We start from the raw sequence: 25,436 nt of genomic DNA on the forward strand, positions 1-25,436 counted from the left end.
TGAGCAAGAACGTGCAGTAAATATTTATAGTCAACCGGAAAACACAGCCAGGGGCTCCGTCACTGGGCAGGACGCAGACAGCACACAGCTTGGCAGGGCGGGGCGGCCCCGCGTTTTTGGCAATAAATAAAGCTTGGGAAACGTGAGAACTTGGCCATTGGTTTTGTCAAGTCTCAACACTGAGGAAGCGCGGGCTCTTCGCACGGCGAGGCAGTGGGGCGGGCGGCACGCTCACATGCAGGGGCGGAGGGGTGGTTATTGCTCGGAGGGGCGCGGACTGCCGCGAGCACACGCCGCGGTGAGGTAAACGGCTTCGAGAGTTGGTGGCCCCGGTCACCCGGTCCAGCGCGCTCGCTACCGACCCCTGGGGCCCGGCGATCCCGGCCCTGGCGGGCTTGGCGCATGCGCTCTGGTGGAGGCTCCCGCGCACGCAGACCCAGCGCACCTCTCGGACTTGCGGCCGGACACAGGGCTTCGCACAAGCGCCTGGCGCAGCCGCAAGCCCCGGGTACACCCAGCGTTCGCGTCCCGCTTCTGGGCGCCACCCTCGAGGCCGCTGTGGGGGGCTGGGCCCTGGGCGCCCTAAGCCGGGCTGTGGTCAGGGGACGTGGGCGCGGCCGTGGCCAGCACAGGGGCAGCGGGCTGCTCGAGGCGCGGCGCGAAGAGTCCGCCGTCGAGGCCGGCCACCAGCTTGCCCAGCAGCACTGGTGGGGGCGCGGCGCACAGGCCAGAGCCGGGACAGCCGCCGCCCGGCTCCTCCTCTATGGCCGGGATAGGGGCGCCCGCAGGCACGGCCGGGGGGTCTCCCGCGCGCCCATCGGCCGGGCAGTCGACACTGTCGCCGCGGCGCAGGGGCGCGCGGGGGGGTCGGGGGTCGGTGCCAGGGGTCGCGGCTCGCGCGCCGGGGTCGCTGTGCTGCCGGCCGCGCTGCCACTGCTTGCGCGCGTGTGGGTGGGCATGGGCGCGCACGCGATGGCGCACGCCGGCGGGCAGCGCGTCGTCGAAGTGCGGGTCGTGGCGCAGAAACTCGTGGAAAAGCGCGTCTGTCTTCTCGTCGATGCTGTAGTCGCGGCGCGGCGCGCGGCGGGGCCAGGCGCGCGGGCTGCGGGGTCGCACAGGCATCTCAGCGGAGGCCTCGTCCGGGGCGCCCTCGAAGCTGCCGCCCACGGTGGGTGCGCGGCCCGCGCTCGTGAAGGAGGAGCGCTTCTCCGAGGCGCTGGGCGGCCCGTCCTCGCCGGCGCCGCGGCCCTCAATGCTGGCGTAGCCGCTGTCCATCTGCAGCAGCTTGCGCGGCCCGCCCGCCTCGCTGTCCGTGGGCCGGGGCGTGGGTGGTGGCGAGGGCGGCGGGAAGGCGGGAGCGGCACCCCCGGAGCCGGAGCCCGAGCTGTCGCCGCTGCGCACCGAGTCATGGTCGTTGCCGCTGCTGCTGTGGTCGGAGGCGGCGGCTGCGTGCAGCTCCAGCGAGGCGCGCAGGCTCCAGATGTCACGGTAGATGGTCTGCGCCTGCTCGGGCCCCGCGTCCCGCTCGCCATCCGACTCCGTCTGCTGCTCAGGCCCCACGCCAGCGCCGCATTCCGCAGGAGACTCGGGGCTCGCTCCTCCCGCGGCGCCAGCCTCCTCCGCCGCCTCTAGCCTGTAAGCCAGGCCGCGGCATTCAGAAGGCCGCACGCCCACAGCCCCACTCCAGCCTCACTGCCTCTGGGTTTGGGAGGGTGGGCGCATGTGGGGGTCCTCGGGGCTTGGCCAGGCTCAGCAGAATATTAACGTTTAACAGTGCTGCCTGTCTCCTCTGCAGTAGTACGTTCTGGATAAACCGCGGGCCCTCCCGACACCTGCCTTCCAACCAGGGAGTCTTTTACGCCTGACCCTGCACGAGGGGTCTCTTCCCCAGAGACTGAGCGTGCTTCTCTCCCAGCTTCCTTCTTCCTGATATGTCAGTGCGGGAGGGGGCCGCCGGCATGGACCGGACCAGGTGGAGTCCAGCCTGGTCCCCACCCCTGGGTGACTCTGCATAAGGTGCTCCACCCCCTCATCTTGGGTCCATAAGGAACCGGGTGACTGAGACCTGATAGGAAAGGTTAACTACTCAGACCAGGAAATGCCCACGTGTGGGGACCCTGCCCTTGCTCCTTGGATCCTGGCCCCCATCCCAAACTGCGGCCCGGAACCACAGGATTGTTGCCCTTGGGCTGGAGGTGGGGTGTGGCTGGCAGAAGGGGTCATGCAGACCTGAGGAGCAGGTGCAGGCGGGATGCAGCTGGGGGGCCATGGGCACAGACCCCCAGGCAGTGGAGTCTACCTGGAGGTGGCAGTGGGGGTGAGGTGGGGGGCGGCAGGGGGCGGCTGGGCAACACCCACTGTGGCCCTTGGCCCCCTGTGAACTGTCTTGGGGCCCTGGGGCCATCGTCCAGGGTCCTGCCCACCCCTGTACTTTACCCAGTCTCCCCCAGCTTCCCGCCTCCGGTCCATGCTGGAGAGGTGGTCCCTGCCAGGCAGCCTCCAGGGGGTACGGTGGCACCGGCGGGGACACGCCTGCCTGTCCTCGGGGCAGGGAGAGTGCTCCCTGGGACACCTAGGGGGTATGGGTGGGGTAGGGGCCCGCAGGCCCACCCCTAGCACCTCTATCTACTGAAAAATACCTGCCGAGAGCGGGGGACGGGCTGGTGGGGCTGGTCAGAAAGGGGCTGGGGGGCGGGAAGACCACGGTGCCACCCGCGCTGGCGATGTACTGGATGAAGTCCACGTCGGGGGCACCCCCCTCCTCCTGCTCCGTGCTCTCGCTGGCGGCCCGCTGACGCTGGAAGTGGTGCCGCTTGGGAGAGCCTGTGCAGAGGAAGCCAGTTAGCTTGCCGGGCCCTGCCACAACCCCCAAGCCAGCAGGCACCAGCCTGGGCCAGGGAACTCGCACAGAGGGCAGAAGGGCCCCAGCAGCCCAGCCAGATGGGTGTGCAGAGCCAGGACTTGTACTGGACTCCTGGTGGCAGACCAAGCCCAGCTGAAGTGCAACAGCCAGAAAGGGTGGGTGCTGTGGGAGCCCGTGGGACAGGTGGTGGGCCTTCACCCAGCTCCACCCCTGCCCATGGGCTCCTGGGGCCAGGGGCTTCCCTCATGGAGGCCTGGGAGGGGCCTGGTGGGAATGGGGTGGGGGGGGCAGTCACCCAGCAAACAGGTCCTGGGTACTCCTGCACCTGCGCTCACCTGTAATCGCGCTCTGCGATCACGGGCCCTCCCCTCCCTGGCCAGAAGCTCAGAGGCCAGGGCGCTTCCCTCCCTCCCTGCACCTGCCAGAGCCAGGCCCCCAACCAGGGGCTGAGCCCCACACCTTCACCTTCCCTGCCTTCCCTGCTGCTGTGGCCCTCCGCCTCTTCACAGGGTAGCACGTGCCTCCAGGGCCTGGCCTGGTCCTGCTGCGCTACCCTGAGCAGGAATGGTTACAGCCCTCGGTGTCAGCCTCGCCCGCCCCTGTGCACGGCCCCACCTCGGGCTGAGTAAGGAAGCCCGATATCCAGGGTCCCACATGACCAGGATCTGCAGAATTGAAGATCGGCCCGAGTGGGCATGCTTGACAAAATGCCCCCCCAACCTGTCCTCGTGAATGAAGTTTTACTGGCACACAGCCACACCCATTCACACTCCGGCTACAGCTCCAACACTGCCAAAGCAGGCAGACAGTCTCACCCCAAAACCAAAGCTACCGCTGTCTGGTGCCTCACAGTGGGGCTCACCCAGGACTGCTCCAGGCTGACAAACCCCTCGCTTCACTGGGGCATGGTGCACGGCTGGTCTGGCTAAGACCGTGGCAAGGTGCCGACTGGCAAACGGGCACCACCGGCCCCTCTGGGGCAGTGACCCCTTCCTGAGTGCCGAGTCTCCACGCTATGGCTGTCCAGGGCCACTGCTCACCTCTTGTGTCCAGACTGGATGCTCGCTGGTTGGGCTCCATTTTCCACTTCTTGACCTTGAAGTAGGGGCTGGCCCCATCCAGGCTGGCATGGCGCCGCAGACGGGTGAAGAACTGCAGGACGGGGCCTGCCCCGGAGCCTGGGCCCGGCTCCCCGGGCCCTGCGGCAGCTGCTGTCCCTCCAGGCTTTGGGCTCCTGGCCTCCGCATCCAGCTTGAACGGGAAGAGGCATTCTCTCAGGCACAGACCCTCTCCCTGCCGCCCTGCCTGGGCCATGGGCCTGCTCACAGGGGCAGCTCCAGCCCTGCAGGCAGGCGCAGCAGCCCCCCACCTCCCTGCCACCTACATGGGGTGCAGAGCAGGGACAGGGAGTTCTTGGTGGTGGTCAGCGGTGGGAGCAAGGCTAAGCCCAGGGGCCGGGCTTTCCCCTGAGACCTGGCCCACAGGCTCCCAGGGGCTCAGCCAGGTGCCGGTCAGCTCTGCTGTCCTCAGCCCTGGACAGAGGGGTTCCCCGGGGTGTCTGGAGCTCTCGACCCCCAGCATGGGCTGGGTCCTGACCTTGCCCTCTCCAGCTGCCCCTCTCCCTGTGTATCTGCAAGCACACACCAGGATGAGATACTGTGCATGTATCCCACGCAGTGTGCCCCACTCCTCTTCCTCCTGTCTCCCAGGACCAGGCAGAGCAAGGAGGCTGACCTCCGTCTCGGGGTGGGACAGGGAGGGAGGATTCCTCACCGAGGTTCCTTCTCCAGAGGCGCTGGATGCCGAGGGGCTGATCTCGAAGTCAGCAGGGCCTGCGGCCGAGTTGTAGGGGTCACCTGGCAGGGCGGAGCTGGGGCCCACGGAGCGGCCGGTGAGGGCCTTCCCCGGGGGCTGTGGGACAGAGCCAGGGTGGGGGAGGAAGCAGCAACAGGTCAAAGAGCACGGGTAGGTGAGGGGGTGTGCTGGACTAGCCACCCGCAGTGTGCCCCGGCCAGGCCCCCTCCCCATCCTGAGCTGAGGGCTGGCCTGTCAGGGGAGGGCATGGGGACCCCACCCCCTGCACTCTCACCTGGAATATAGCGAGGCTGGCCTTGGGGGTGGCCATGGCATGTGGCGTGGTGACTGCACTGGCCTCCCCAGAGTCACACTCGTGGATGGTGACGATCTTGAGGGGTGGCAGGTGCAGATGGGTGAGACGGGCATTCTTCAGGTGGTGGAAGTCCCCCTCAGTCAGGGTGTACCTGTGTCCGGCACACTTGCCCGTTACCAGTTGACCACCCCTCGGCAGGGCTGGATCCCCAGGATCACGCTTTGTTGCCATCTCTGGCCCGTCGGCCACCCTATCTATTCTGGGCACCAGTAGGGCAAGGACGGGTACTCGGCAGAGAGCAGCCCACCCACCCCAGGAGCCCAGTGTCAGGGCACAAGCCTCAGCCCTGAGCAACGACCTGCCTGTGCACGCCCTGCTCACCGGCGGCCCTTGTCCTGTGCTTTCCGGCTCTGCTCGAACAGGGCTGCCTCGTTGAAGGACACACGACGGCCCATGGAGCTGGTGGACAGGAAGCCCTCCGTCTCGGCATCCTGGCCCTCGGGGTCCTCCCCCCTGAAGTCGGGGTCTGCGAGGAGAGCCAAGAGAGGGTGGGCCCCGGGTGGGCCCTGCGAGGCACAGGGCTGCTGGCGGGCCGGGGCGGGGCGGGGCGGGCACTCGCTCAGCCGCACACACACTCACTCGCTCAGCCCGCGCCTGTGAGCACCTACGCGTGGGCTTTAAGGACACAGAGCTGAGTCGGAATCGAGCAGCGCCCGGTCTGGTGGGGGAGACAGACAGACACAGACGGTCAGGCAGCCCAAGGGGGCGGGGCAGCAGGCACAGGGGTGGTGCAGGCCAGGCCGGGGCCTCACCTTGCGCAGGGTGCGTGCCACTGTCCAGGTAGGTGGCAGCAGCCTTCTCTGTCTCCTCCGTGGCTCTGGGAAGAGAGAGCAGGAGAGCCAGGTGGGACAGAGGCCGCGGCCTCAGCTCACAGGAGCCCACCTGCTGGGACCCGACCCCCACCCCCATCCTCCCAGGACCCTGGCCAGTCCCAGGAGCAGGCCCTGAGAACCCGCTGCCACAAAGAGACACCCGAACAGCCGGGCACCTCTCATGTGCTCCCGGCCTCTCCACCCGAGAAAGCAGCGGGGTGGGGGTCCACGCACCTGTTGAGGCGCCGGTGGACCTCCCAGCAGCGCTTACACAGGAGCAGCACCCCTGAAAGCACCACGAGAGTGCCCCCCACGAGGAGCGACATGACCACCAGCCGCAGCACATGGCTGTCCAGGATGTGGTCGGGCTCCGCCTGCGGGAGGCAGGGGCCAGGTGAGCCCACCCCACGTTCACACTCTGCCAGCCCCACCCAGCCAGCCCCCTCGCTCCCGCCCACTCACTGTGGGGCGGCTGGTAGAGTTGTCCCATGTTGCGGTCAGGGCAATGGTGGCAGCGCTGGGGGCAGCCGTGGCAACGGTGGCAGTGGGCTGCATTGTGAGGCTAGGAGGAGGGACCTGAAGGGGGGGAGGGCCTGCTCAGCTCTGGCGCCCCCGTCCCCTGCCCCATCCCGGCGGGGGCAGGAGCCCACACAGGGCAGTGGCTCCCGGACGGGTGGGGTGAACCCCGAGGCAGCCCCTCTCCGCTCAGATCAGCGCCCGGTGGCCGGGCCTGCGTGCCCCATCTTCCAACCCGGGGAGGCGTGTGCGTATCAACCGTTTCCTCAGCCGGTGGGGCCGGCCAGACAAGGTGGCACTAGGCCAGGGGCCCAGCCTAGAAGAACGGGGAAACTGAGGCTGTCAGCTCATGCCCGGGAGACCCCGGGGGCCCTGCCTGCCCATCAGGGGTGAGGGAAGGGCCGCCTCGGCCCCGGGAGACTGGCTCGGAGCAGCGGGACCCCGCGGTGGAGGGGGCCCGGGGGCTGAGCGCGGGGACCGCCGGGTCACGATTCGGGAAGGTACAGGTCCCCCTCGGCTGAGCGCTGCTGGGAGAGAAAAGGCCAAAGAAGGCGCATCTGTTCCTGGCCCTGAAGAATCTAGTTCCCATGGCGACCGAGCGCGCAGGCCCGCGGGGGAGGCGAGTTGCCAGGGAGTCGGGGAAGGGGGCGCGGGGGAGGGCGGCCTCCCGCTGGGCGGCAAGATGGCTGCGCGCCCCGCCGTCCCGCCGGTACCCGGCCTCCGCGGGCTGTGGTCGGGAGGGGCTCCGCGCTGCCGGGCCCGCGCACCTGCCCGCCCCTCGGCGCCGCTCGTCGGGGCGGGGAGGGCCGGGGGGCTGCGTTCCGAGGTCGCGGGAAGCTGAGCCTGCGGCCCGCGCGACTGGCAGGCGACCGGCGGTCCTGCCCGGGGAAGCGCGGAAGCCCGTGCCCAGGCCCCGGCGGAGCCGGCCCACACGGGCGGTGACCCCGGTGCCCAGCGGGGGAGACCGAGGCCCGGAGGAGGGGAGGCTGCGGGGGGAGAGACGGCGTCCTCGACACCGCGGGTGGGGGCGGGCCCGGGCCCCTCCGGGCCTCCGGGGGAAGGGGGCGCCTCGGTAGGTCGGGAATCGGTTCCGGCGGGAGGGGGCGGGGGCACGGCGCAGGGACGATGACAGGCCCGGGAAGATGGCAGGACGCCGAGGGGGGCCGAGGGGGCTTCTTGGGGGCAGGCAGGGCCCAGGGCCGGGCGCGAAGGTTCGCCACCGCGCCCACCCGCGCGCCCCCAAGCGGCCCCGGGGACGGGGATGGCGAGCGAGGAGGCAGAGCCCGACTCGGGCACAGCGGCGCCGCAGGCTCAGTCTGGAGGCAGAGACGCCATCGCGCTCGGCGGTCTCGCGCGGGGAAACTGAGGCCGACGGAGACCGTGGGCGGGGGGGGTCCCTCTCCAGGCCGCCGAAGAGGGTGCACAGCCCCGTGGGCACGTCCCCACGCCACCCGGTCCCTCCGGCCTCGCATCATCGCCGAGTAGGGCAGGCGGTCCCGAGACGGGGCGGCCCCGGTCCGCTCCCCCCCTGCCCCGTGCAGCCCGGGCCCGCCGTGCCTACCTCAGCGCCGGGGCGCGCGACCCATGAGCGACGGCCGGGCGGCTGCGCGGCGCTCCCGGCTGGCTCCCGCGCCCGGTGGCCGCGGATCAGGCGGAGAATTTATGAATGGAGAGCGCTGCGCGCGGGGGAGGACAGAGGAGAGGAGGGGCGCGCACGTGACCGCGTTGGCGGCGAGCCCGCTCCGACTCGCTCGGTGCCACCCGGTCCCCGCCGGTCGCCCCCGCTGCGTGCGCTGCCGGTCTGGCTCGCCGAGCGCCGGCCACCGCCTCCCTTTACCTTCCGGCGGGGGCGGGGGGCGGAGCTTGTCCTCCAGGCGCCCCCTCCCCATGCGGAGCCTCCTCTCCCGTAGCGGCGGAGTCTCCGCCCCCGGCCCCTGCGGCACTACTCCGGGCTCTTCCCGGGGGTCCCCAGGAACCGGGAACCAAGGAAGGGGTCTTGCGGTTCGCGACTCCCCCCCAGCCGGGGGTCCTGGGGTGCACTGACTCCTTCGTTTACCCCAACGTGGGGTCCCCCAGGGTGCACAGCCCAGGGGTTCAGACACATGTCTCCCCCCGTTCTTCCCTTATGCTCGGAGCACTATCAGTGGTCATCATGCTCTCTGCTTGCTGGGATGAGCAAAGATAATAGAACAATCTGTGCCAAGTGCCACCAGGGCCTGCCCAGCACCAGGTGACACCAGGACAACCACGGCAGAACCCCCTCTTGTGACCCCCAAAACTGCTCCCCCTTCTCCCCAGACAATCGTGCTTCGCGCTTCTAGATGCTTAGGCTCTGGGTCCCATCCCAGCCTACCCGGCCCTGTGCGCCACACCCCACAACTAGGGTACCCCTTTATCCTCCAGCGAAAGTCCACACTGATGGGTCAACCTCAGGGCCTTTGCCCTTGAAGGAGCCTGGCCGGTCCTTCCCTTATTCAGCTGCACAATTCCCCCCCTGGCCTCCTTCAGTTCTTTCCTAAATTGTCATCTCTCTGAGTATCCTCTCTGTTGCCTTTGCTAACATAATAATTGCCCCTGCACACCCTCTCCCGGCCCTACCCACGGTCCTGCCCATTGCTTACAGTTGCTTGCTCCTAGGGGCTCTTTCCTCACTGCTGCGCTTGCTATATGGTGAGCGCCTAAGGGCAGGAATTCATTCACAGCTGGGTGTCCAGGCGCAGCTCGTGGCTTGGCAGGCAACCTGGAGGGAAGGAGCTTGGATGAAGGAGTAAAGAGAGCAAGGGGCAAAGGGTGGATAAACACTCAGAAAGCTGGCTGAAGCAGAAACTGCATATGCAAAGGGCCTGAGGTTAGGAAATGTGTTTGCAGATCAACGTGCTGGAAGGAGCAAGGGAATGATGGGGTCTCTCTGGCTGTATTTGAAGACACCTGTGATGATGCCAAGGGATGAGGCTGGAACCACCCAAGCCAGTGATGGTCTTAGGGTCTGAGAGGGTGGAGAGGCCTGGCTGATGGGCCCACCAGGGAGTTCCAGGATAATAGCCCCAGGTTTGGGGCCTAACAGGTGCTGCCTTTATCCATGGGCCACCCTGGGGTGTGCACTGGAGAGGTCTTCCAATGGATGGGACAATTAAATAGATCAGGCCTCCATACAGGGCCCGGGGCTCTGGAAGAGACTGGCACTGCGCATACGACGCACCTCCTAGAAATTAAAGTAGGGCTTCCTTCTGTACCTGCACCCCCATAACAGGATGCCCAGGGTGTCGGGACTGACACCAGGAGGGCTGCAACGGCGCTGGCCCTGGAGGGGGTGAGGGAGACGAGGGTCTGGGCGCCAGGCCGGGACCTCCCTCCTGTGACTTGGGGAGGCAGAGGCGCAGCCACGGCGCCTGCCCGGACTTGGCAGGGAGCTAGGGTGCACGCAGCCCCTGGGGTCTGCAAAAGCACCTGCCCAGACTCGGCCCAGGTGTGACACCCCTTGCCCTGCGCCCTGCACCCGCCGGAAAGGGCCCCGGCCCGGTCTAGCCTTGGCTCTGCGTGTTGTCTGACCCCAAAGTGGAGGACTGTGGGTCGGTCCCAGCTGCCGACCTGCGTGAGCGCGGGGGCGGGGGCGGTGACGTAATCGCAGCGAGCGTGGCTGTGCGGACCAGGGAGACGTCAGCGGAGCCTAGGTCGCACGCGCACGCGCACTTGCATCAGCAGCGCGCGGGAGCGCGGGCTGGGCGGTGCCACGGCGAACCCATCTCCGGGTGCAGGGTGCCCTCTTCCGGCCTCTGCGGGGATTGCAGCCGGGTCGTGATGGACCCCGCCACCTGGAAGGAGGCTCCGGGATGTCTGCACCCTCTGTAGTCGCAGCCTTCCCCATCCCATATCTCCACCCTGCCATCTTTAAAAAAACTTTTTTTGACTCGTGATATACTATACGATCTGCTTATTTTATTACGCTGAATGTCTGTTAAACGCCCCTCACCACACCCCAAACCAGATCAGGAATCTTGTTCCCCTGAAGTCTCTCCAGAGTCTGGCATCCAATAGACGTCCCCGAAATCTTATATCCAATTAGAGTGTTTGCTCCTCCACGTAGGCTGCCAGTCTTCCCCACCAACCCTCTCCCGGGTCAACTAACCTTCCGGCTGGAAGCTGGGGTCGAAAGGAAACTTCAACCCCCAGCATGCCGCGCGCCCGGGATGGGGGTACACTGACGACAACATCGCGCGGGGCCCGCCGGGAGTCGTAGTTCGCGCATGCGCCATCGCACGCCCTCCTCCCAGACGTCGCCGCGCGCGTCCTCCTCGCCCTCCACGCCGCTAGTCTGGCCCGAGTCGGTCCTCCGCCGCCATGCTGCCCGCCGTCTTACTCCGCCGTCTCGGCCTGCGCCGCCTTGTGCGCCTGGCCCGCGCCTACGCCGAGGCCGCCGCCGCCCCAGCCCCCTCTGCGGGCCCGGGGCAGATGTCCTTCACGTTCGCCTCACCCACGCAGGTTCGGACGCCGGTCGTGCTCGCGACCCCGCCGTGGTCGCCCGTCCCCACTCGGACCCGCGCTCTGTGCCCATTCCCCATGAGGTCCGGACCCAAGCCCCTCAACCTTGGGTCGTCGACCCCTGATCAGGACCACGCAATCGGAGTCCCCCAAGTCCTGGATCGCCGAACGCCATTTCTGATCCTTTTTCCATGTGTGGTCTGGAATTTGAGCCTCACCACCTCTCCACCTCCTGGGCCTTCCACTGGGAATCCCCGTCCCAAGGGCTGGCCTTGCACCCCCCCCCCCCAATTCTGTGTGCCGGACCCCCGGACACCTATCCTTCTGTGACCTTCCTGGGTTGGAGCACTGTGTCCTTAAAGCAGGTCCTGGTGAAGGGCCCCCGGTTGGGTCGATTTTGTTCTTGCGCAAAGAAGGCAGCAAGGCCTGCCTGAGGATCCCCGCCAGCTCTCTGTCACTCCTGCCCCGACCAGTGTCGTTACTGGGGAGACCGCGTCCCAGGCAGCCTGGCACTGGCCTGTGATGACTCGTTTACTATGTGTTTGTTTCAGGTGTTCTTCAATGGCGCCAACGTGCGGCAGGTGGACGTGCCCACACAGACGGGAGCCTTTGGCATCCTAGCAGCCCATGTACCCACTCTGCAGGTCCTCCGGCCCGGGCTGGTGGTCGTGCATGCTGAAGACGGCACCACCTCCAAGTACTTTGGTGAGTGGAGTGTGAGGCCAGAAGGGTGCACAGGGTCTGTGCAGCGGGTCAGTGCTTCCTCCGTCGACATGGCGGGGAAAGCAAAGCATGCAGAGTGCCCATGCGGATACTGAGAACACAGTGGGGAGCTGGCGAGGTGCAGCCTGTGCCCCCCACACTGGGAGCCAGCTGTGGTGAGGGAGCGCATGGTTTCTGGGACCACAGATGCCAGGAAGAGAAATGAAACCTGTGGGGAGAAGGTCAGTCTAAAAGAGGAAGGGTGCCTCTGGGAGAAGAAAGTGATTTTAAAAAGAACTTGATCAACGCTCTGGGTTCAAACCCGTGCAGTTGGACACAGGTCCTCTTCACCCCTGACCTCAACTCAGTGGTGGGCTGGTGTGTGTGCAGAGGGGACTCTGTCCCAGTGTCCAGCCCCCGAGCAGGTGCCCTTGGCCCCTGGCCCCAGGTGTGCCCTCTGGTCTCCTGGCCTTTGTTCTCTCCAGATGCCCGGCTCTGGGTGGCTCTCCCGGCTGGAGCTGGGCACAGAAGTCTCACACCCCCTCTTCCCACAGTGAGCAGCGGCTCAGTCACAGTGAACGCTGATTCCTCCGTGCAGTTACTCGCTGAAGAGGCGGTGACGCTGGACATGCTGGACCTGGGGGTGAGTGACCCAGGGAAGCTGAGGCACCAAGAGGCGAAAGCAGTCCAAGAGCTCTGGAGTTACAAGAGGGCATACTCCCTTGGTGGAGGGGCAGACACGAGGCTAGGGTCCCTGCTGGCCCTCACCTGCCACCCCATCCCCTGCAGGCAGCCAAGATGAACTTGGAGAAGGCGCAGTCGGAGCTGTCGGGGGCAGCAGACGAGGCCTCAAGGGCTGAAATCCAAATCCGAATTGAGGCCAGTGAGGCCCTGGTGAAAGCTCTTGAGTAGGCGGTGCGTGGCCCTCGCCAGCTGGGAATCTGAGGCTGAGCTGGGCCGGGGATGTCCCGAGAGGCTGACCCAGCTCCCCTGGGCCCAGTCTGACCGGGCAGCGGGACCCTGAGCGGTTCTTATCTGCGGGGAGCTGTTCTTGCCCAGGGGGCCGCCAGGGGGCAGCATGGTGCCAGCTTCTGCAGCGCACCAGCTGGACCCTGCACAGCCCCCAGAGAGGAGGAGCCCCTGGCCTTGGTGGCTGGGGGGTGATCTCAGAGGCCTTGCCCCGGCCTTGGGGGTCTGCCATCCTAGGGGCCTCTCTTCCCACCTCCCGAGGTTCCCCCAAGCTGACCTGCCACCCGTTTGCCCCTGCAGAGCTTGCCACAGAGACTTCTGTCTGCTCCCAGTGCCTCCATGGGATAGCCTCCCTGCCCGCACTCCCATTAAACGCTGGAGACCCGACTCTTGTGCTGGTTTTGTTTCCCACTCACGGCAGTGGGTTCGGGACCCTGCCTGGTCTGCTGTCCTCCCTGTGAGCCAGGCGTGTAAAATGCCAGTCCTGCCTCTGGAGTGTGGAGGCTGTGGCCTGAGTAGTGTTTTAGGTCTGCAGTAAACTGGGGAGTGGGGGCGTGCAGGGGCACAGCCAGCAAAGGTGCTGGGCAGGGTGCTGGCTTCCACCCCAGGAGAGCAGGATTGGCACAGGTTTCGGGCCAGGCTATGGAAGGCAGGCAGGGGCGTGGCAGCCATTCCTGGGTCAGGCTTGGGCTTTTGGTCAGACACCTGGGGCTCTGCCAGGTTTGAGGCTGTGACATCCGCCCTGTGAGCCTGAGGCCCTGCCCTAGCCCTCTGGGAAGAGGCGGGTCCTGCCTGCTCCCACGGAGGCCCCGCCCTATACTTACCCAGCTGGCACCTCTGTGAAACCCAGGCCCCTGGGCTGGTGGCGGGTGGGGTGGGGTGGGGTGGCTGGGCGGGGACAGCCTGGTGCACAGCTGTTGTGGTGCCCCACCTCCATTCTGCAACTGTGGGGGTGGCCAAGGCACTGGCTCTAGGTGGCAGGCAGGGGTCTCCCGGCCCCCCACCAGCCAAGGGCCTGAGCAGGGCTGGCGGGATTCCAGGGGGGTGAGTGTGCTGGAGAGCCTGGGCCTTTTCGTGTCACTGACAGCCATGAGGTGACAGGGAGGCCACCCCCAGGCATGTCAGCACAGATAGGCTGTGCACATGTGTCACCGTCCCGTGTGAGTGACTGTCCTTTGGTGGCATTCAAGGTTTAGCCTGGTGAGAGAGATGCATAGGGGGCCTTCAGGCAGCTTGCAACTCGGGGGGGGTGTCTGCTGGGGTCCCCTACTTGGGCTGCTGGTCATAGGCAGCCACCATCACTAACCCCAGAAACCCCCAGCCCAGAGGAGGTCTTGCTGGGTCCCACTGCTGCCCTACCCCTCATTCTCCAGCTCAGGGCCCAGATCTAGGGTTCCTAGGCAGGCCCTGGGTGCTGTAAATAAGAGCAAGGACATGATCAGGCTTGGCAGGGGCCCAAACAGGCAGAGACCATCACCGTGCTGCTGGGTCATTGCCACCCCCCCCCATGCTAGGGCTCCTGCCCCACCCTGCAGTCGACAGGCCCAGTGTTGGATGTAGCCAGGACCTTGCACAGTGCAGGGCCCCCGTGTGAGGAGTGAGTTTGGGGGCACCTGCACCTGATTTGGCCCCAAGGGAACTGCTGCATTGGCTAGGTCTTGTCCTGGGGCTGGAGGTGCCTGGGGTGGGGGTAGCTCACAGGGCCAGGAAGCAGGAGGGGTGGTGATGCCTTTGTTCTCACAAGCCACCCTAAACTGAGAAGCACAGGAAGGGGGTCGACTTACCACATTTATTACGTTGGGCTTCTAGAATCAGGTCAGGCCATCCCTGAGTGTGCAAAACCTAGGTCCCCCCATCCCAGGGACTCAGGGGTGCACGGCCTCACACCTGCCTGTCACACAGCCCTGCCTGCCTCAGCACAGTACTCGATGGTGTGCTGTCCCTTCTGGGAGCAGAGCCTGCATGGCCCACAAGCCCCTCTGGGGCACCAATTGTGGCCCCACAGCTTGTCCCCGTGACCTGATTTGCGAGCCTCATTTGTGCTGTCTGATCCCATTTCCAGAAGCAACAGCTGCCTATCCAGCCAACTCCTATGCATCCTTCAGCCCCAGCCCCTCCCTCTGGCCCAGCCCTGACCGTGTAGGCCTGGGAGCGTCAGGGTGCGCCTCTGTCGGGTGGGGGGGTGGGGGGGTGGAGACTGCGGGAACATTGGGTGAGAGCAGGATGGAGACCTGGAAAGGAGAACAGCCTGGGAGGGGCGCCCAGGGCGAGGGTGGGGGTGGAGGTGGTCAGGCCAGATAAAAGGAGAAACCAGGTAAGTGGGCAGGAATGGGGGAGTGGGGCCTGGGGTCCCTTCTCCTCAGGACAGCAGGAGAGGAGGACTGAGGGTCCCACCCCCAACCAGCGTCATCCTCAGAAAGCCCCCTAACCCGGGGCACCCTCCGCAGAGATACCGGACAGCACAACTCGTTCCTGCTGCTGGCATGGCCTCAGTCTCCTGTCTGTGAAATGGGTAGTGTGGGCATGCCCATTCCCAAGGTGGGCACCAGCCTGTGGGCACAATCTGCTAGAGGACAATGTGGTGGGGCCTGGATGAGGACTCCACACCCGTGGGCCCCAAGCGAGACTTGTTGGGTTCTCATGTCACCCAGGCCCGGGAAAAACAGGCTGCGGAAGGCTGAATGTGACCTTCATGGCACCGCGCGGTGGCTGCCTGCACAAGGCAGGCCTGGTGCAGGTTAGTCGCCACACAAATGCCCTCTGAGGTCACTGTTAAGGGATGAAGGAGGTCAGGCTGTCCGGGCAGCTGCTGGGCACCCCGACAACAGGCAGATGACTTGGGTCTGTTTTCCTGGACCACAGCTGCTAACACAGGTCCCCTTCCTGCCACCCGCCGCGGGCGCCCCCAGGCGGAAGCACCCGGCCTGGGGCAGCAGCAAAGGGGGCGGAACAGGGAGCGCGGCGGTACCTCCCAAATGTCATCCTGGGGGCTCGACTAAGGGTCGCTCAAGCCTGTGCGGTGGAACGTGATCCCAGGGTCAGCGACATTTAAGGAGGATCTCCCTCATTTACGGGGCGAGGCTTAGGGGGCAGGTGGCCCAGGCCCCACGGCGCCCCAGGGCCCAGGCCAACAGGCAGGGGCGGGGGCCCGTGTGCGTCACCACCCGCCCGGCACCCCCCCGCCCCCTGCCCGCCCAAACTCCACCCCAAGGGAAGGCGGTGCGGATAAAGGCTCCGGGCCGCCCGCTCGGCCCCAGACCTGCCGCTGCCACCGTGCCCTCCGTCTGGGTGTGGATACTCTCGGAACTGAGGGGATTCGGGACTGACCGCGCCTGGTGAGTGGGGGGCGGGACCTCGCGGGCCGAGGAGGGATCCCAACCCTAGGCTCCTAGAGTGTCCAGTTTTCTTTGTTCCTGGGGCAGGCAGGGTTCGAGGTTTCTCCAGCCCTGGAAAGCCCCCCGGGTCGTGGGATTGGAGGGGCTTGGCGCAGCCATCACAACCCTGGTAGGACATCAGCCCGCCCCCCGGGCACTCCCCCTCTCTGCAGTGCCCTTGAATTAGTGAGTGTTCCGGCCTGTTTCCTCAGGCGTGCGGCCCCAGTGCCCTGACTCAGAGGTTTCAGACCCCTAGCGAGGCTCCCCGGATGCCCGCAGCCGCGCCGCTTCCCCCGGCCCGGGTCAGCCGCGGAGCCTCCCCGGGACTCTCGGCGACGCCCCCGGGAGGGGCCGGCAGGGGGCGCGCCGGCCCTGCTGACTCACCGCAGCCCGGAGAGGCGCGCGGGCGCAGCCGGGGACGCCGCGTCACGTCACGGCTCAGGCGGGCGCGACTTGGGAAGCGGGCCGGGCCCGCTGGACGGGGGTGGAAAGCGAGGTGGCACCGGCGCGGGGGGGGGAGGGCCCTCCAGACACCGGCCACGTCGCCAGGGTGCAGGCCCCGCCTGCAGCCCCACCTCTTGGCGGTATTACACCCGCGGGTGGATGGCGCCCGCCCGCCAAACCTCCCTAGAGCAGCCCCGCGGGGCCTCCCACGAGACGTGGGGATCGCCTGGCACTTCCGCTTGCGGCGGCTTCTCGGATGGGCGCAGGGGGCGGCCCCACGGCTTCCTGCCTCTCACGGCGCGGGGACAGCGCCCGCCCTAGGCCGCGCAGCCCGGGGCGAGCCCGCATCCTTCGGCCGTCCGCCTTTGTTGCGGGCGCCCGTCATATGAATGGCCCCCGGCGCCTGAGGGCGGGGGCGGAGGCGGGCTTCAGCGGCGCCAGCCCCGCCCCCACCGCGCTCCCGTTGGCCGCCGGGCCAGGGGCGGGGTGAGGGGCTGGGCAGGCGCGGCCACGTGGGTCAGCGCCACGGCGAGTCCCATTGGCGAGCCCGCGCGGCCGACTGGGCGTTAGGCGCGCGCCGATTGGCCGGTGCGGAGCCGGCGGAGTAAGTAGTGAATGGGAGGGGGCGGAGGCTCCGCCCCTCGGAACGTTGATACATTATAACTTTTTTTTCGTGTTACTTTCACCCCCAGATCTTCCGAGCGGCGGCGGTGGTGGTGGTGGTGGCTGTTGCTAAGGGAGGGGACGCGCTGGTAAGCACGGCCAGAGCAGCAGACTGCACCGAGAGTGGCCGCCTGAGCGGTGACCCCTCCTCCAGGACCCTCCTCCGCTCCTGCCGTGTCCTATTCGTCGCCCGCAGCCCTTGAAAGGAGCCCCCACCCCCGGAAGGCGCTCCGACGAACCTACGCGACCCCGGAGCGGCACTCGGATTTTTTATTTCTGATTCGCTTTCCGCTCCTGGGACTTTCTCCAAGGGGACACGCGCCGTACCCCGCCCCCAGGGACCCCGAGGATCCCGTTAGGAGAGCCCCTCCTCGACCGGAGGCGCGGCGAGTATTGGCGGCGCCCCTCGGACCCCAGCCCCCCAGCGCGGGCCGGGGATGGAGCCGCAGCCCGGTGGCGCCCGGAGCTGCCGGCGCGGGGCCCCCGGCGGCGCCTGCGAGCTGGGCCCAGCGGCCGAGACGGCCCCCATGAGCCTAGCCATCCACAGCACGACGGGCACCCGCTACGAGCTGTCCGTGCCCCCCGACGAGACGGTAGAAGGGCTGCGCAAGCGGCTGTCTCAGCGCCTCAAAGTGCCCAAGGAGCGCCTGGCGCTGCTCCATAAAGACACGTAGGTATCGCGTGCCGTCCCCGGCCTCCAGGATCGGCGCCCCCTCGGGCCCCGGCCCCCGGGCGGGAACAAAGAGCGCGCCGCACTGGGAGGGAAGGGGGCGGCCAGACGGGGGGCGGGGGCGCGCCGCGCGCTCTCGGGCGCCCTCTGCTCGGCCTTGCCTGCCTCGACCCCCTCCCCCTCCCGGGGTCGTCGCACAAAGGCGGTTGTGGGGGTGCCCCCGGCCAGACTCAGGCAGCCCCTTATCGGGGGGGTGGAAGTCCCGGCGCGACGCGGGGTCCCGGGGCGGGTGTAGAGGCCGGACGTCGCCGCCTCCGCCTGCGAGCCCGCCGGCTTCCGCATCTGCTCTCCCCTACTAGCGACTCTGCCCTGCTTTGTTCTCGCCATCGAGCACCCCCCGCAGCCTCCCCCTCCCCCCTGCTATTTAAGTCGCCTCCAGGCTGGGGAGCTCTCCCCCCGCGGGCCTCCAGGGACACGCAGTGTCCATCCCCAGCGGAGGGGCCCCGGTGGGGGAGGGGCGGAAGGGGGAGGGTCTCCTTTGTCTGAGCGGCGGCGGTGGCGGCCTGCGCCTGACAGGGAGGGAGGAGGGGGAGCCCGGCCCCGCAAAGCCCCTAAAGGCTAAGCCCTCTGGTGCCCACAAAGACGATCTTAGAACCCGATTGGGTAACTTGAAAACGGACTGGCCCTGGTGGCAGGGAGGGTAGCTAAGGGTGCACTGGGGCTGGGATGATGGAAAAGTGCCTTGCTAGAGAGGTGCAGAGGGGCTACCCCAATTCAGAGTTGGGATTCCTGGGCAGAACAGGTCTGAACTGCCAGCATGGGGCCTCTCAGGGCACGACCGTGCACCTCCGACACCCAGGGCCTTGGATCTGGAGGCCATGAAGGGGTGGGGGTGGGAAACACTCCTGTTTCTCCCCCAGGAGCACAGCCCTTCCCCCCATGCCTCCGCTTCCGCGTCCCTGCTTGTCTCTGAGTAGCCTCACCCTCTTCCTTCCTCCCCCAGCCGGCTCAGTTCGGGGAAGCTGCAGGAGTTCGGAGTGGGGGACGGCAGCAAGCTGACGCTGGTACCCACCGTAGAGGCGGGCCTCATGGTAAATGGCTGGGGCAGTGTGCCCCAGAGGCCCCCACACAGGCAGGCAGCCCTTACCGTGCGAGCTGCCCCCCCCCCCCACGTATCTGGCCCGACCCTGCCGGGGCAGCGCACACTGAAGCGCCTCCTTTCTCCTTGTAGTCTCAGGCCTCCAGGCCGGAGCAGTCTGTGATGCAAGCCCTCGAGAGCTTGACGGAGACGCAGGTAAGACCCGCGCCGGCCCCTCCTGGTCCACGGGGGTGGCAGCCCCAGGCCCTGCACCCTGGAGAGCCCTGGGGTTGTTTGTGCTCCCAGGAGGCCTGTGGGGAGGGGAGGGGACGCGCCGCCCCGCCTTCGTGCCAGCTTGGCCTGGTCACCAGCTTCCTCTTCCTGTACTGCTCACCACCTGACCTTGAGGGCCTCCTCTCCCACGGTGGCCGCCGTGGGGGAGGGGGCCGAACTTTCACAAGGCTGCCTGGGGTGACCTTGGCCCGTACTCCCACACCGGGGCCTGTATCCTCGGTCCCATACACCCCGCCTGCAGGCTCCCCTTCTGCAGCCACTTTCCGTGGTTCCCCTAGAGCGACCTTTCTTAAATTTCTGCTGGGGAGTAGGGGGGAGAGGGAGGGGCCCGCTCTGGTGACACTGCTTCCGCCTTCAGGGACCCTATTGTGAGGGGTGGGGAGTCACCCCTCGCCTTCTTCCCTCTGGCCTTTGTTCTCTGCCCCATAGGGGGAGGGGGGCCAGCATCGGGGCCAGCCTGGCCTAGACAGGATGTTAGGAAAATATTTAGTAACCGGCCGGGAGGGAGGCCTGGACTGGCCCACACCCCGGTTCCCGGTTTTGTTGCAGTTCTTTTTTTTTGTTTCTTTTTTTTGTTTCTCTTCCTTTCCTCATTTTTCTGGTGGCGGGGCCCTCCTTCTAGGAGGGTGACACAGGCCTCAGCTATCCGCCTGCTGTCAGGGTGGGGGAAGCAGGCTGCTGCCCGCCCCGGCGAGGAGGTGGGCAGGTTCCCGGCCTCCCTGGTTGGGCCGGCCGCAGGAAACCTGCTCAGCGGCTTCCCTTCCTCCTGCCCCGAGGCCCTCGCCCCCTCCCCGGCATGTAGCATCCTGCCCTGGCCAGCCAGCCAGCTAGTGGCGGGGAGGAGGAGTAGGGGGCCAGGTGCTGGGTGGTCTTCCATCAGGAGGGGTAGCAGGGTTGGGAGATAGCAGGGGGTGCCTGGAGCCAGGTGGGGCTGTACATGATCTCCTGGGCAAATGTGAACTGAGCTCCCTGTTCTGGGGGGGGCAGGGGGCTGCAGTTGGCAGGGGGCCCCAGGGTGTGTTTGGTTCACAACCTCAGCAGCGTGCCTGCGTCAGGAGGGAGATGGGGTGCATTGGGTGGGGTAACTGCTTTCAGGGCTGCTTCCCTGCCTGGCTCCGAGTCATGCCTGCTCATTTGCCCTTCCCAGGGAGGAAGTTACAGAGAGGTAGGGGGGTGGGGGTGGCAGGATACCCCAGCTGCTCTTGGGAAGCCATTCCAGGCCCTTTTGCAAGGAGTGTCTCTGGGACTGGGGTGGGGGTGGGGGGCCACACACTGCCCGCCTCCCTCGCCTGCCCCCATGGCCCCCAGCATGGAAGGTTACGCCAGCACTGCCAGCGGAGAGCTGGGAGGCGGTGGTTCTGAGTCATCCCGGCCTTGTGTCACTTCTCAGAAACCTCCGCCCCCCCAATCCTGGCCCCTGGGGAGAGCTCTGTGCTGGCCATGCCCCAGAGGAGGTGCCCGTGCAGACGGGGGTCAGATGCGCCCCTTCGCCCACTGCGGAAGGGAGCCAGAATGAGGACTCACGTTTGCGTGGGCTGCATTGAGGCCCCAGGGGACCCAGGCCCCGGGGAGCCTCCTGTCAGGGGCCCCCCTCCAGCAGCCACGAAGCCTCCCCCTCAGCCTTGCCCCACCCAGGACAGATAAATATTTATCTTGAGAAAGCAAAGGTTAGGAGGAAGAATTTGTCCAGGAATTCCGCCCACTCCCTGTCTGGGTGGCTTAACTGGGAGGGGGCTGTCCCAGGCCCCTCTCCCATATCCGCAGGCAGAGGATTTGGGGGCTGAGAGGGTAGGAGAAAGGACTGAGGTGAGCGGTCTAGGGCAATGACCGCTGGCTGGCCTCAGTTTACCTTTGAAAGAACCAAGCTGGCAAGGGAGGGCCAGGCCCCCATCTGACCCGCCTCTGTCCCCCACAGCCCCCAGAGGCGCCCGGGCCGGGCCGGGCTGGCGGAGGCGGCTTCCGGAAATACCGATTCATTTTATTTAAGCGTCCGTGGCACCGACAGGGACCCCAGAGCCCAGAGAGGGGCGGCGAGAGGCCCCAGGTCACGCAGCGCGGGGGGCCGGGCTGGGCCGGGCTGGGGGTGCCACGGGCCAGGGTTGCGGGGCTGACAGGCTGCTCTCTGCAGGTCAGTGACTTCTTGTCGGGCCGCTCGCCGCTGACCCTGGCGCTGCGTGTGGGTGACCACATGATGTTCGTCCAGCTGCAGCTTGCTGCCCAGCATGCCCCACTGCAGCACCGCCATGTGCTGGCCACTGCTGCCGCCGCCGCCGCCACCCGCGGGGACCCCAGCGTGACCAGCCCCGTGTCCTCACCCTGCCAGCCAGTGTCCAGCACTGCCCGCGTCCCCCCGGTGCCCACCAGCCCTGCCCCTGCATCCCCTCCACCTGTCACAGCCGGCTGCTTCCGGTCCCACTCAGCCTCCACTGCCTGCCCCGAGGTGAGTCTGGGGAAGCCTTATTCTTGGTGTGGACCATTGGGGTGTTGGAGGGAGGGGCCGAGCCCAACCATGTACCTCATTTCAAGGGACCTCCCCAGACCCTGACCCCCCAAAGAAGCTGTTCTTAACATCCAAGCTGATGTGCACCCCCCCACCCCGCACTCCCCCACCAGCAGATGGACTGTTCTCCCCCTGCCAGTGCTGGAGCCAGCCCCTCGTCCACCCCCGGGGGCAGTTCCACCTCCCGCTCCCGCAAACCCGGTGCCGTCATCGAGAGCTTCGTGAACCATGCCCCAGGGGTCTTCTCAGGGACCTTCTCTGGTACGTCAGGGTACCTTCAGGCATCCGCACCAGGATGGCGTGCACACATGCCGGAGGGAGGGACACAGAGCACACTCTCATTAGTCCTGCCTGGAATTTCCATGCACACGTGACCCACAGGAGGCCATGTGTCCACACTCGTGGGAGCAAGTTGCCCTGTCACTCCCACCCTGGGACCCCATCTGCACACATGGGACCCCCTGCACTTCTGAGGTCACATGTCCACTAATCGTGCTCACCAATGCCCCTCTGCCCCCACAGGCACGCTACACCCCAACTGCCAGGACAGCAGCGGGCGGCCTCGGCGGGACATTGGCACCATCCTGCAGATCCTCAACGACCTCCTGAGTGCCACGCGGCACTACCAGGGCATGCCCCCGTCCCTGACCCAGCTGCGCTGCCACGCTCAGTGCACACCTGCCTCACCTGCCCCGGACCTCGCCCCTAAAACTACCTCCTGCGAGAAGCTGGCGGCTACAGCGCCGGCCTCCCTGAGCCAGGCCCGCATATGCAAGCCCCTGGGTGAGTGTCCACCGGGCCCCGCCTGTCCTCAGCTCCTCAAGGCTTCTCTGTGCCTGCTCCAAGCAGCTGACCTGCCAGGGGACTGGGGGGGGTGCTGCCAGCTGCCGCTCATCCTCCCTACAAGAGCCTGGAGAGAAGGGAGCATGTGTGCCGAGGGCACAAAGTGTCCTTGTGCCCTCCCGAATGGGGGGTCCGTCCTCACTTCCTCTTGCCCCCCCTTGGGCACCTTCTCCGGATGGCATGTGGAACCTCTGTGAATGGCCCACTCAGGCTGAGGAGGGAGCCGGAGCTTCCTGTCCTACAGGAAGGCAATCTGTTCCTCAGCAGCCCGGTCATTCCTGACAAATTCAGAGTCCTGCAGAATGAGGGTGCCGCTCCGCCACGTGGGGTCCCCCAGCCCCGCGCACGAAGGGGAAACCGAGGCACAAGCCTGCTTACCTCTCCTTGGTCACAGGAATAGCCCAGGGACAGGTTCCCGTTACTTTATGCAACGGTGGTCCTCATCTCGTGGTCTGCTGGGTGGTTGTCAGGAGAACAAGTTTCAATGAATCTGCAACCCCCAGGGATCCATGGAGGGGCCAGTACACCTTCCTGACTGGCACCCTTGCCAGAGCAGATGTCCAGCAAGGGCTGGGTTGGGTCTGTCACACAGCATTTGTACAGGGGGTGGTCCTCGAGTTTGAGGGAACCACTTCTCCGTGGAGGGGCATCTGTGCTCATGGTCACTGCCTCCTTTGCAGGGGACCGTCTGCGGCAGACGGAAAACCGTGCCACCCGCTGCAAGGTGGAGCGCCTGCAGCTGCTGCTCCAGCAGAAACGGCTCCGCAGAAAGGCCCGGCGCGATGCCCGTGGCCCCTACCACTGGCTGCCCAGCCGCAAGGCCGGCCGCAGTGACAGCAGCAGTGCTGGGGGAGGCAGCAGCCCCAGCGAGGCCGCCGGCTTGGGCCTCGACTTCGAGGACTCCGTCTGGAAGCCGGAAGTCAACCCCGACCTCAAATCTGAGTTCGTGGTGGCCTAGGAACCGTGTCCCTCGCCCAGCCCAGGGTGGCCAGTCTGCCGCCCGTTGTGGAGGGCAAGCAGGTGGTCATCGCCAAGGGAAGCCCCCTCATGTCCAGCATCCTTAGGTTGTCTTTTTTTTTTTTTTTTTTTTTTATTCTTAACATGGTTTCCCGAGCCCTCCATCCTCGCCTGTACTGGGTCCTCCCCACCCACCTTCCCAAGCTCCAAATATGTAGCAGTCAGTCTGTCCAGATGGCTGGGAGCGGAGACCAGGAAGCCGCCCCCACCCCCTTCCGCTCGCCAGCCTCCCCCACCCTCTGCAGGTTCAAGTCAAAAATGTCCGATGCCTCATTATGCACTTTACAGACAGGGCAGGGCGGGGGCGCGCAGAGGACACCCACTGCAGACCCTGGCCTCCACCCTGGCAGGGTCCCTGGGCTCCAGACTGCCACCCCAGGGCCACAGGTGCACCGCAAGGAGGGACTTTCTCTTCCACATCTGTACTTTTTCTCTTGTTCTTTTTTTTCCAATTTCCTTTTTTCCGGAAAAGAAAAGCCGTTTCAGGGGAGAGGCTGGCCAGCCTGCCTCGGGGTTTGGGTGGGGGTGGGGTACCCCTTCCTGGCAGGGAAGGGAAGGGGTGGGCGGACACAGGGCTACCGCCAGCCTTCGCACACTCCCACGGGCTCCTCCAACATCCCCCTCCCGCTGCACCCCTTCTCTTTCTGAGCTTGGGGTATTTATAGACTTTAATTTTTCTGACTGAGCCAATAGTGGTTGGGAATCTCTTGAAAATGAGGAGAATAATGGCTGGGGGTGGGGGCAGAAGAGACGCCCCCAGCCCTTCTTCCTGGGCCAGGCTGAGGTCAGCCTCTGGACTGTCGGGGGTCCCTCAGCCCCTGGGGGGGAGGGGAGGGGAAGGGGGTGCTGAGCTGTGAATCCCCCCAACGGGCAGGGGCAACGCTGTGTAGCATTAACCCCCTGGGGGGGGTTCGCTGCTGGTCTACTTTGGACCCTCCCCACTCATGCCCATGCCTCAAGGGGGCCCCCCAGGGGTGAGGGACAGGACCCCCCCCCACCTTGCTGGGGCCATTTCAGTGGGGGTGGAGTGTTTAACTTTTTTTTTTCCCATCATTTATTTTTTACTGATAATGGAGATGTTTGGGCCCTGCCCTTGCCCACCTGTTAGTCTCGTCCTGGCCCCACCCTTCTGTCCTGCCAAACCCCCACCCTGCCTGTCTCCCTGCCTTTGTCCTCATAGTGAACCCCAGGTCCTCACCTACTCCACCTCCCCCATTAATGTGTTTAAAGTTAATGGTTTCAGATGTGAACATCATGTGTTAACTGTAGCTCTGTAAACTTTTGTGGGGGGGTGGGCAGGGAGGGGTCATGGATATGTTTTTTTTTTTCCAAAAAAAAAAAAAGAGAAAAAGGGGATGGGTTTGTTTTTGAAGAACTGTCTTGGATACCTATTTAAATGTGTGTTTTGTTTTTTTAATAATTTTTAAATAACGCCTGTGCCTCTGGCGGGTCTGAGGGTGGAGGCCCCAGGCAGGAACCAGCCCGCCCCCTTCTGCCCTCACCAGGGCCCCCCCAAGAAAGCATTACCCACCCTTGGAGGGTCGGGCGGTGGGGTGTCACGGCACCTTGCGTGAGTTTCCTGTATGAAAACATCAAATTGGAAAAGAAACTACACCAACACCGTGATTTCAAGTAATAAACAGAAAATGAAACTCGGCTGGATGTTCCGTCAGCTCGCCTGGTGGGGGCAGTCGTGACCATTATGGAGGGTCTCCAAGCGTGTCGGTTTTAACCTACCGGGGCGTGATTGAGGGGTCTTGTCTCCAAGGGTGGGTGGGATGCTGTGGTCTCCCGACACTCAGGTCCCAGGGTGCCTTCTGCTGGACCAGTTCACACGCGCCCTACCTGGCTGCGGTGAGGGTGGGCAGGAAGTCTGCGCCCGGGGATGGGGAGGGGCCAGCCACTTCCCAGTTCCCAGGGCCGGAAGCCTTGCAGGGTGTGGCGAGGCCTGCCGCTTGCTGTGTGCCCTAGGTGGGGTTCCTGGCTGTGAGTCTGACCCGCAGGACTCAGTCTTCAGGGAGACCTTGACTGCCCTCCCCGGA

At 66.0% G+C, this 25,436-nt stretch overlaps 3 protein-coding genes across 11 annotated transcripts; 2 read left to right on the plus strand and 1 right to left on the minus strand.

The window, feature by feature from the left end:
- Window positions 1-12: 12 nt before the first annotated feature.
- On the minus strand, window positions 13-18,865 carry CBARP (CACN subunit beta associated regulatory protein). 6 transcript variants are annotated; one of them, XM_057489603.1, is made up of 11 exons: window positions 8,199-8,503; window positions 7,923-8,037; window positions 6,308-6,421; window positions 6,080-6,219; window positions 5,786-5,850; window positions 5,355-5,499; window positions 4,953-5,124; window positions 4,637-4,774; window positions 3,904-4,114; window positions 2,640-2,823; window positions 13-1,633 (listed from the first exon to the last, which is right to left on the minus strand). In XM_057489603.1, exons 3-11 carry the CDS (start codon window positions 6,398-6,400, stop codon window positions 583-585), a joined length of 2,199 nt encoding a protein of 732 aa, XP_057345586.1. In that variant the 5' UTR covers window positions 6,401-6,421; window positions 7,923-8,037; window positions 8,199-8,503; the 3' UTR covers window positions 13-582. The 6 variants fall into 6 exon arrangements, with proteins under 6 accessions (XP_057345586.1, XP_057345589.1, XP_057345585.1 ...); XM_057489606.1 differs by lacking the exons at window positions 7,923-8,037; window positions 8,199-8,503 and adding an exon at window positions 18,849-18,865; XM_057489602.1 differs by having other exon boundaries at window positions 7,923-8,503.
- Window positions 10,619-12,898, plus strand: ATP5F1D (ATP synthase F1 subunit delta). Its single transcript, XM_036889887.2, has 4 exons — window positions 10,619-10,840; window positions 11,392-11,545; window positions 12,097-12,185; window positions 12,332-12,898. Exons 1-4 carry the CDS (start codon window positions 10,700-10,702, stop codon window positions 12,452-12,454), a joined length of 507 nt encoding a protein of 168 aa, XP_036745782.1. The 5' UTR covers window positions 10,619-10,699; the 3' UTR covers window positions 12,455-12,898.
- On the plus strand, window positions 15,723-25,046 carry MIDN (midnolin). Of its 4 annotated transcripts, none has more exons than XM_036889883.2 (9): window positions 15,723-15,846; window positions 17,022-17,662; window positions 18,666-18,753; window positions 18,894-18,956; window positions 20,950-21,078; window positions 21,163-21,474; window positions 21,651-21,795; window positions 22,057-22,317; window positions 23,058-25,046. In XM_036889883.2, the coding sequence occupies exons 2-9, from the start codon at window positions 17,430-17,432 to the stop codon at window positions 23,333-23,335; spliced, it is 1,509 nt and encodes a 502-aa protein (XP_036745778.1). In that variant the 5' UTR covers window positions 15,723-15,846; window positions 17,022-17,429; the 3' UTR covers window positions 23,336-25,046. The 4 variants fall into 4 exon arrangements, with proteins under 4 accessions (XP_036745778.1, XP_036745775.1, XP_036745780.1 ...); XM_036889880.2 differs by having other exon boundaries at window positions 15,724-15,846; window positions 21,648-21,795; XM_036889885.2 differs by lacking the exon at window positions 20,950-21,078 and having other exon boundaries at window positions 15,724-15,846.
- The last annotated feature ends 390 nt before the right edge of the window (window positions 25,047-25,436 follow it).

Source organism: Manis pentadactyla, chromosome 12 (assembly GCF_030020395.1).
Source record: "Manis pentadactyla isolate mManPen7 chromosome 12, mManPen7.hap1, whole genome shotgun sequence".
NCBI lineage: Eukaryota > Metazoa > Chordata > Mammalia > Pholidota > Manidae > Manis > Manis pentadactyla.

Bases quoted from the DNA above. Each gene is read 5' to 3' on its own strand.
- CBARP (XM_057489601.1), bottom strand. From the start codon at position 7,836: ATGATGCGAGGCCGGAGGGACCGGGTGGCGTGGGGACGTGCCCACGGG. The intron at 6,220-6,307 runs GTGAGTGGGCGG...TGCCTCCCGCAG, and splicing joins ACTCTACCAGCCGCCCCACA to GCGGAGCCCGACCACATCCT. The intron at 5,851-6,079 runs GTGCGTGGACCC...CTCTCTTCCCAG, and splicing joins GTCCACCGGCGCCTCAACAG to AGCCACGGAGGAGACAGAGA.
- ATP5F1D (XM_036889887.2), top strand. From the start codon at position 10,700: ATGCTGCCCGCCGTCTTACTCCGCCGTCTCGGCCTGCGCCGCCTTGTG. The intron at 10,841-11,391 runs GTTCGGACGCCG...TGTTTGTTTCAG, and splicing joins CGTTCGCCTCACCCACGCAG to GTGTTCTTCAATGGCGCCAA. The intron at 12,186-12,331 runs GTGAGTGACCCA...CATCCCCTGCAG, and splicing joins TGGACATGCTGGACCTGGGG to GCAGCCAAGATGAACTTGGA.
- MIDN (XM_036889880.2), top strand. From the start codon at position 17,430: ATGGAGCCGCAGCCCGGTGGCGCCCGGAGCTGCCGGCGCGGGGCCCCC. The intron at 21,475-21,647 runs GTGAGTCTGGGG...CTCCCCCACCAG, and splicing joins CCTCCACTGCCTGCCCCGAG to CAGATGGACTGTTCTCCCCC. The intron at 21,796-22,056 runs GTACGTCAGGGT...CTGCCCCCACAG, and splicing joins CTTCTCAGGGACCTTCTCTG to GCACGCTACACCCCAACTGC.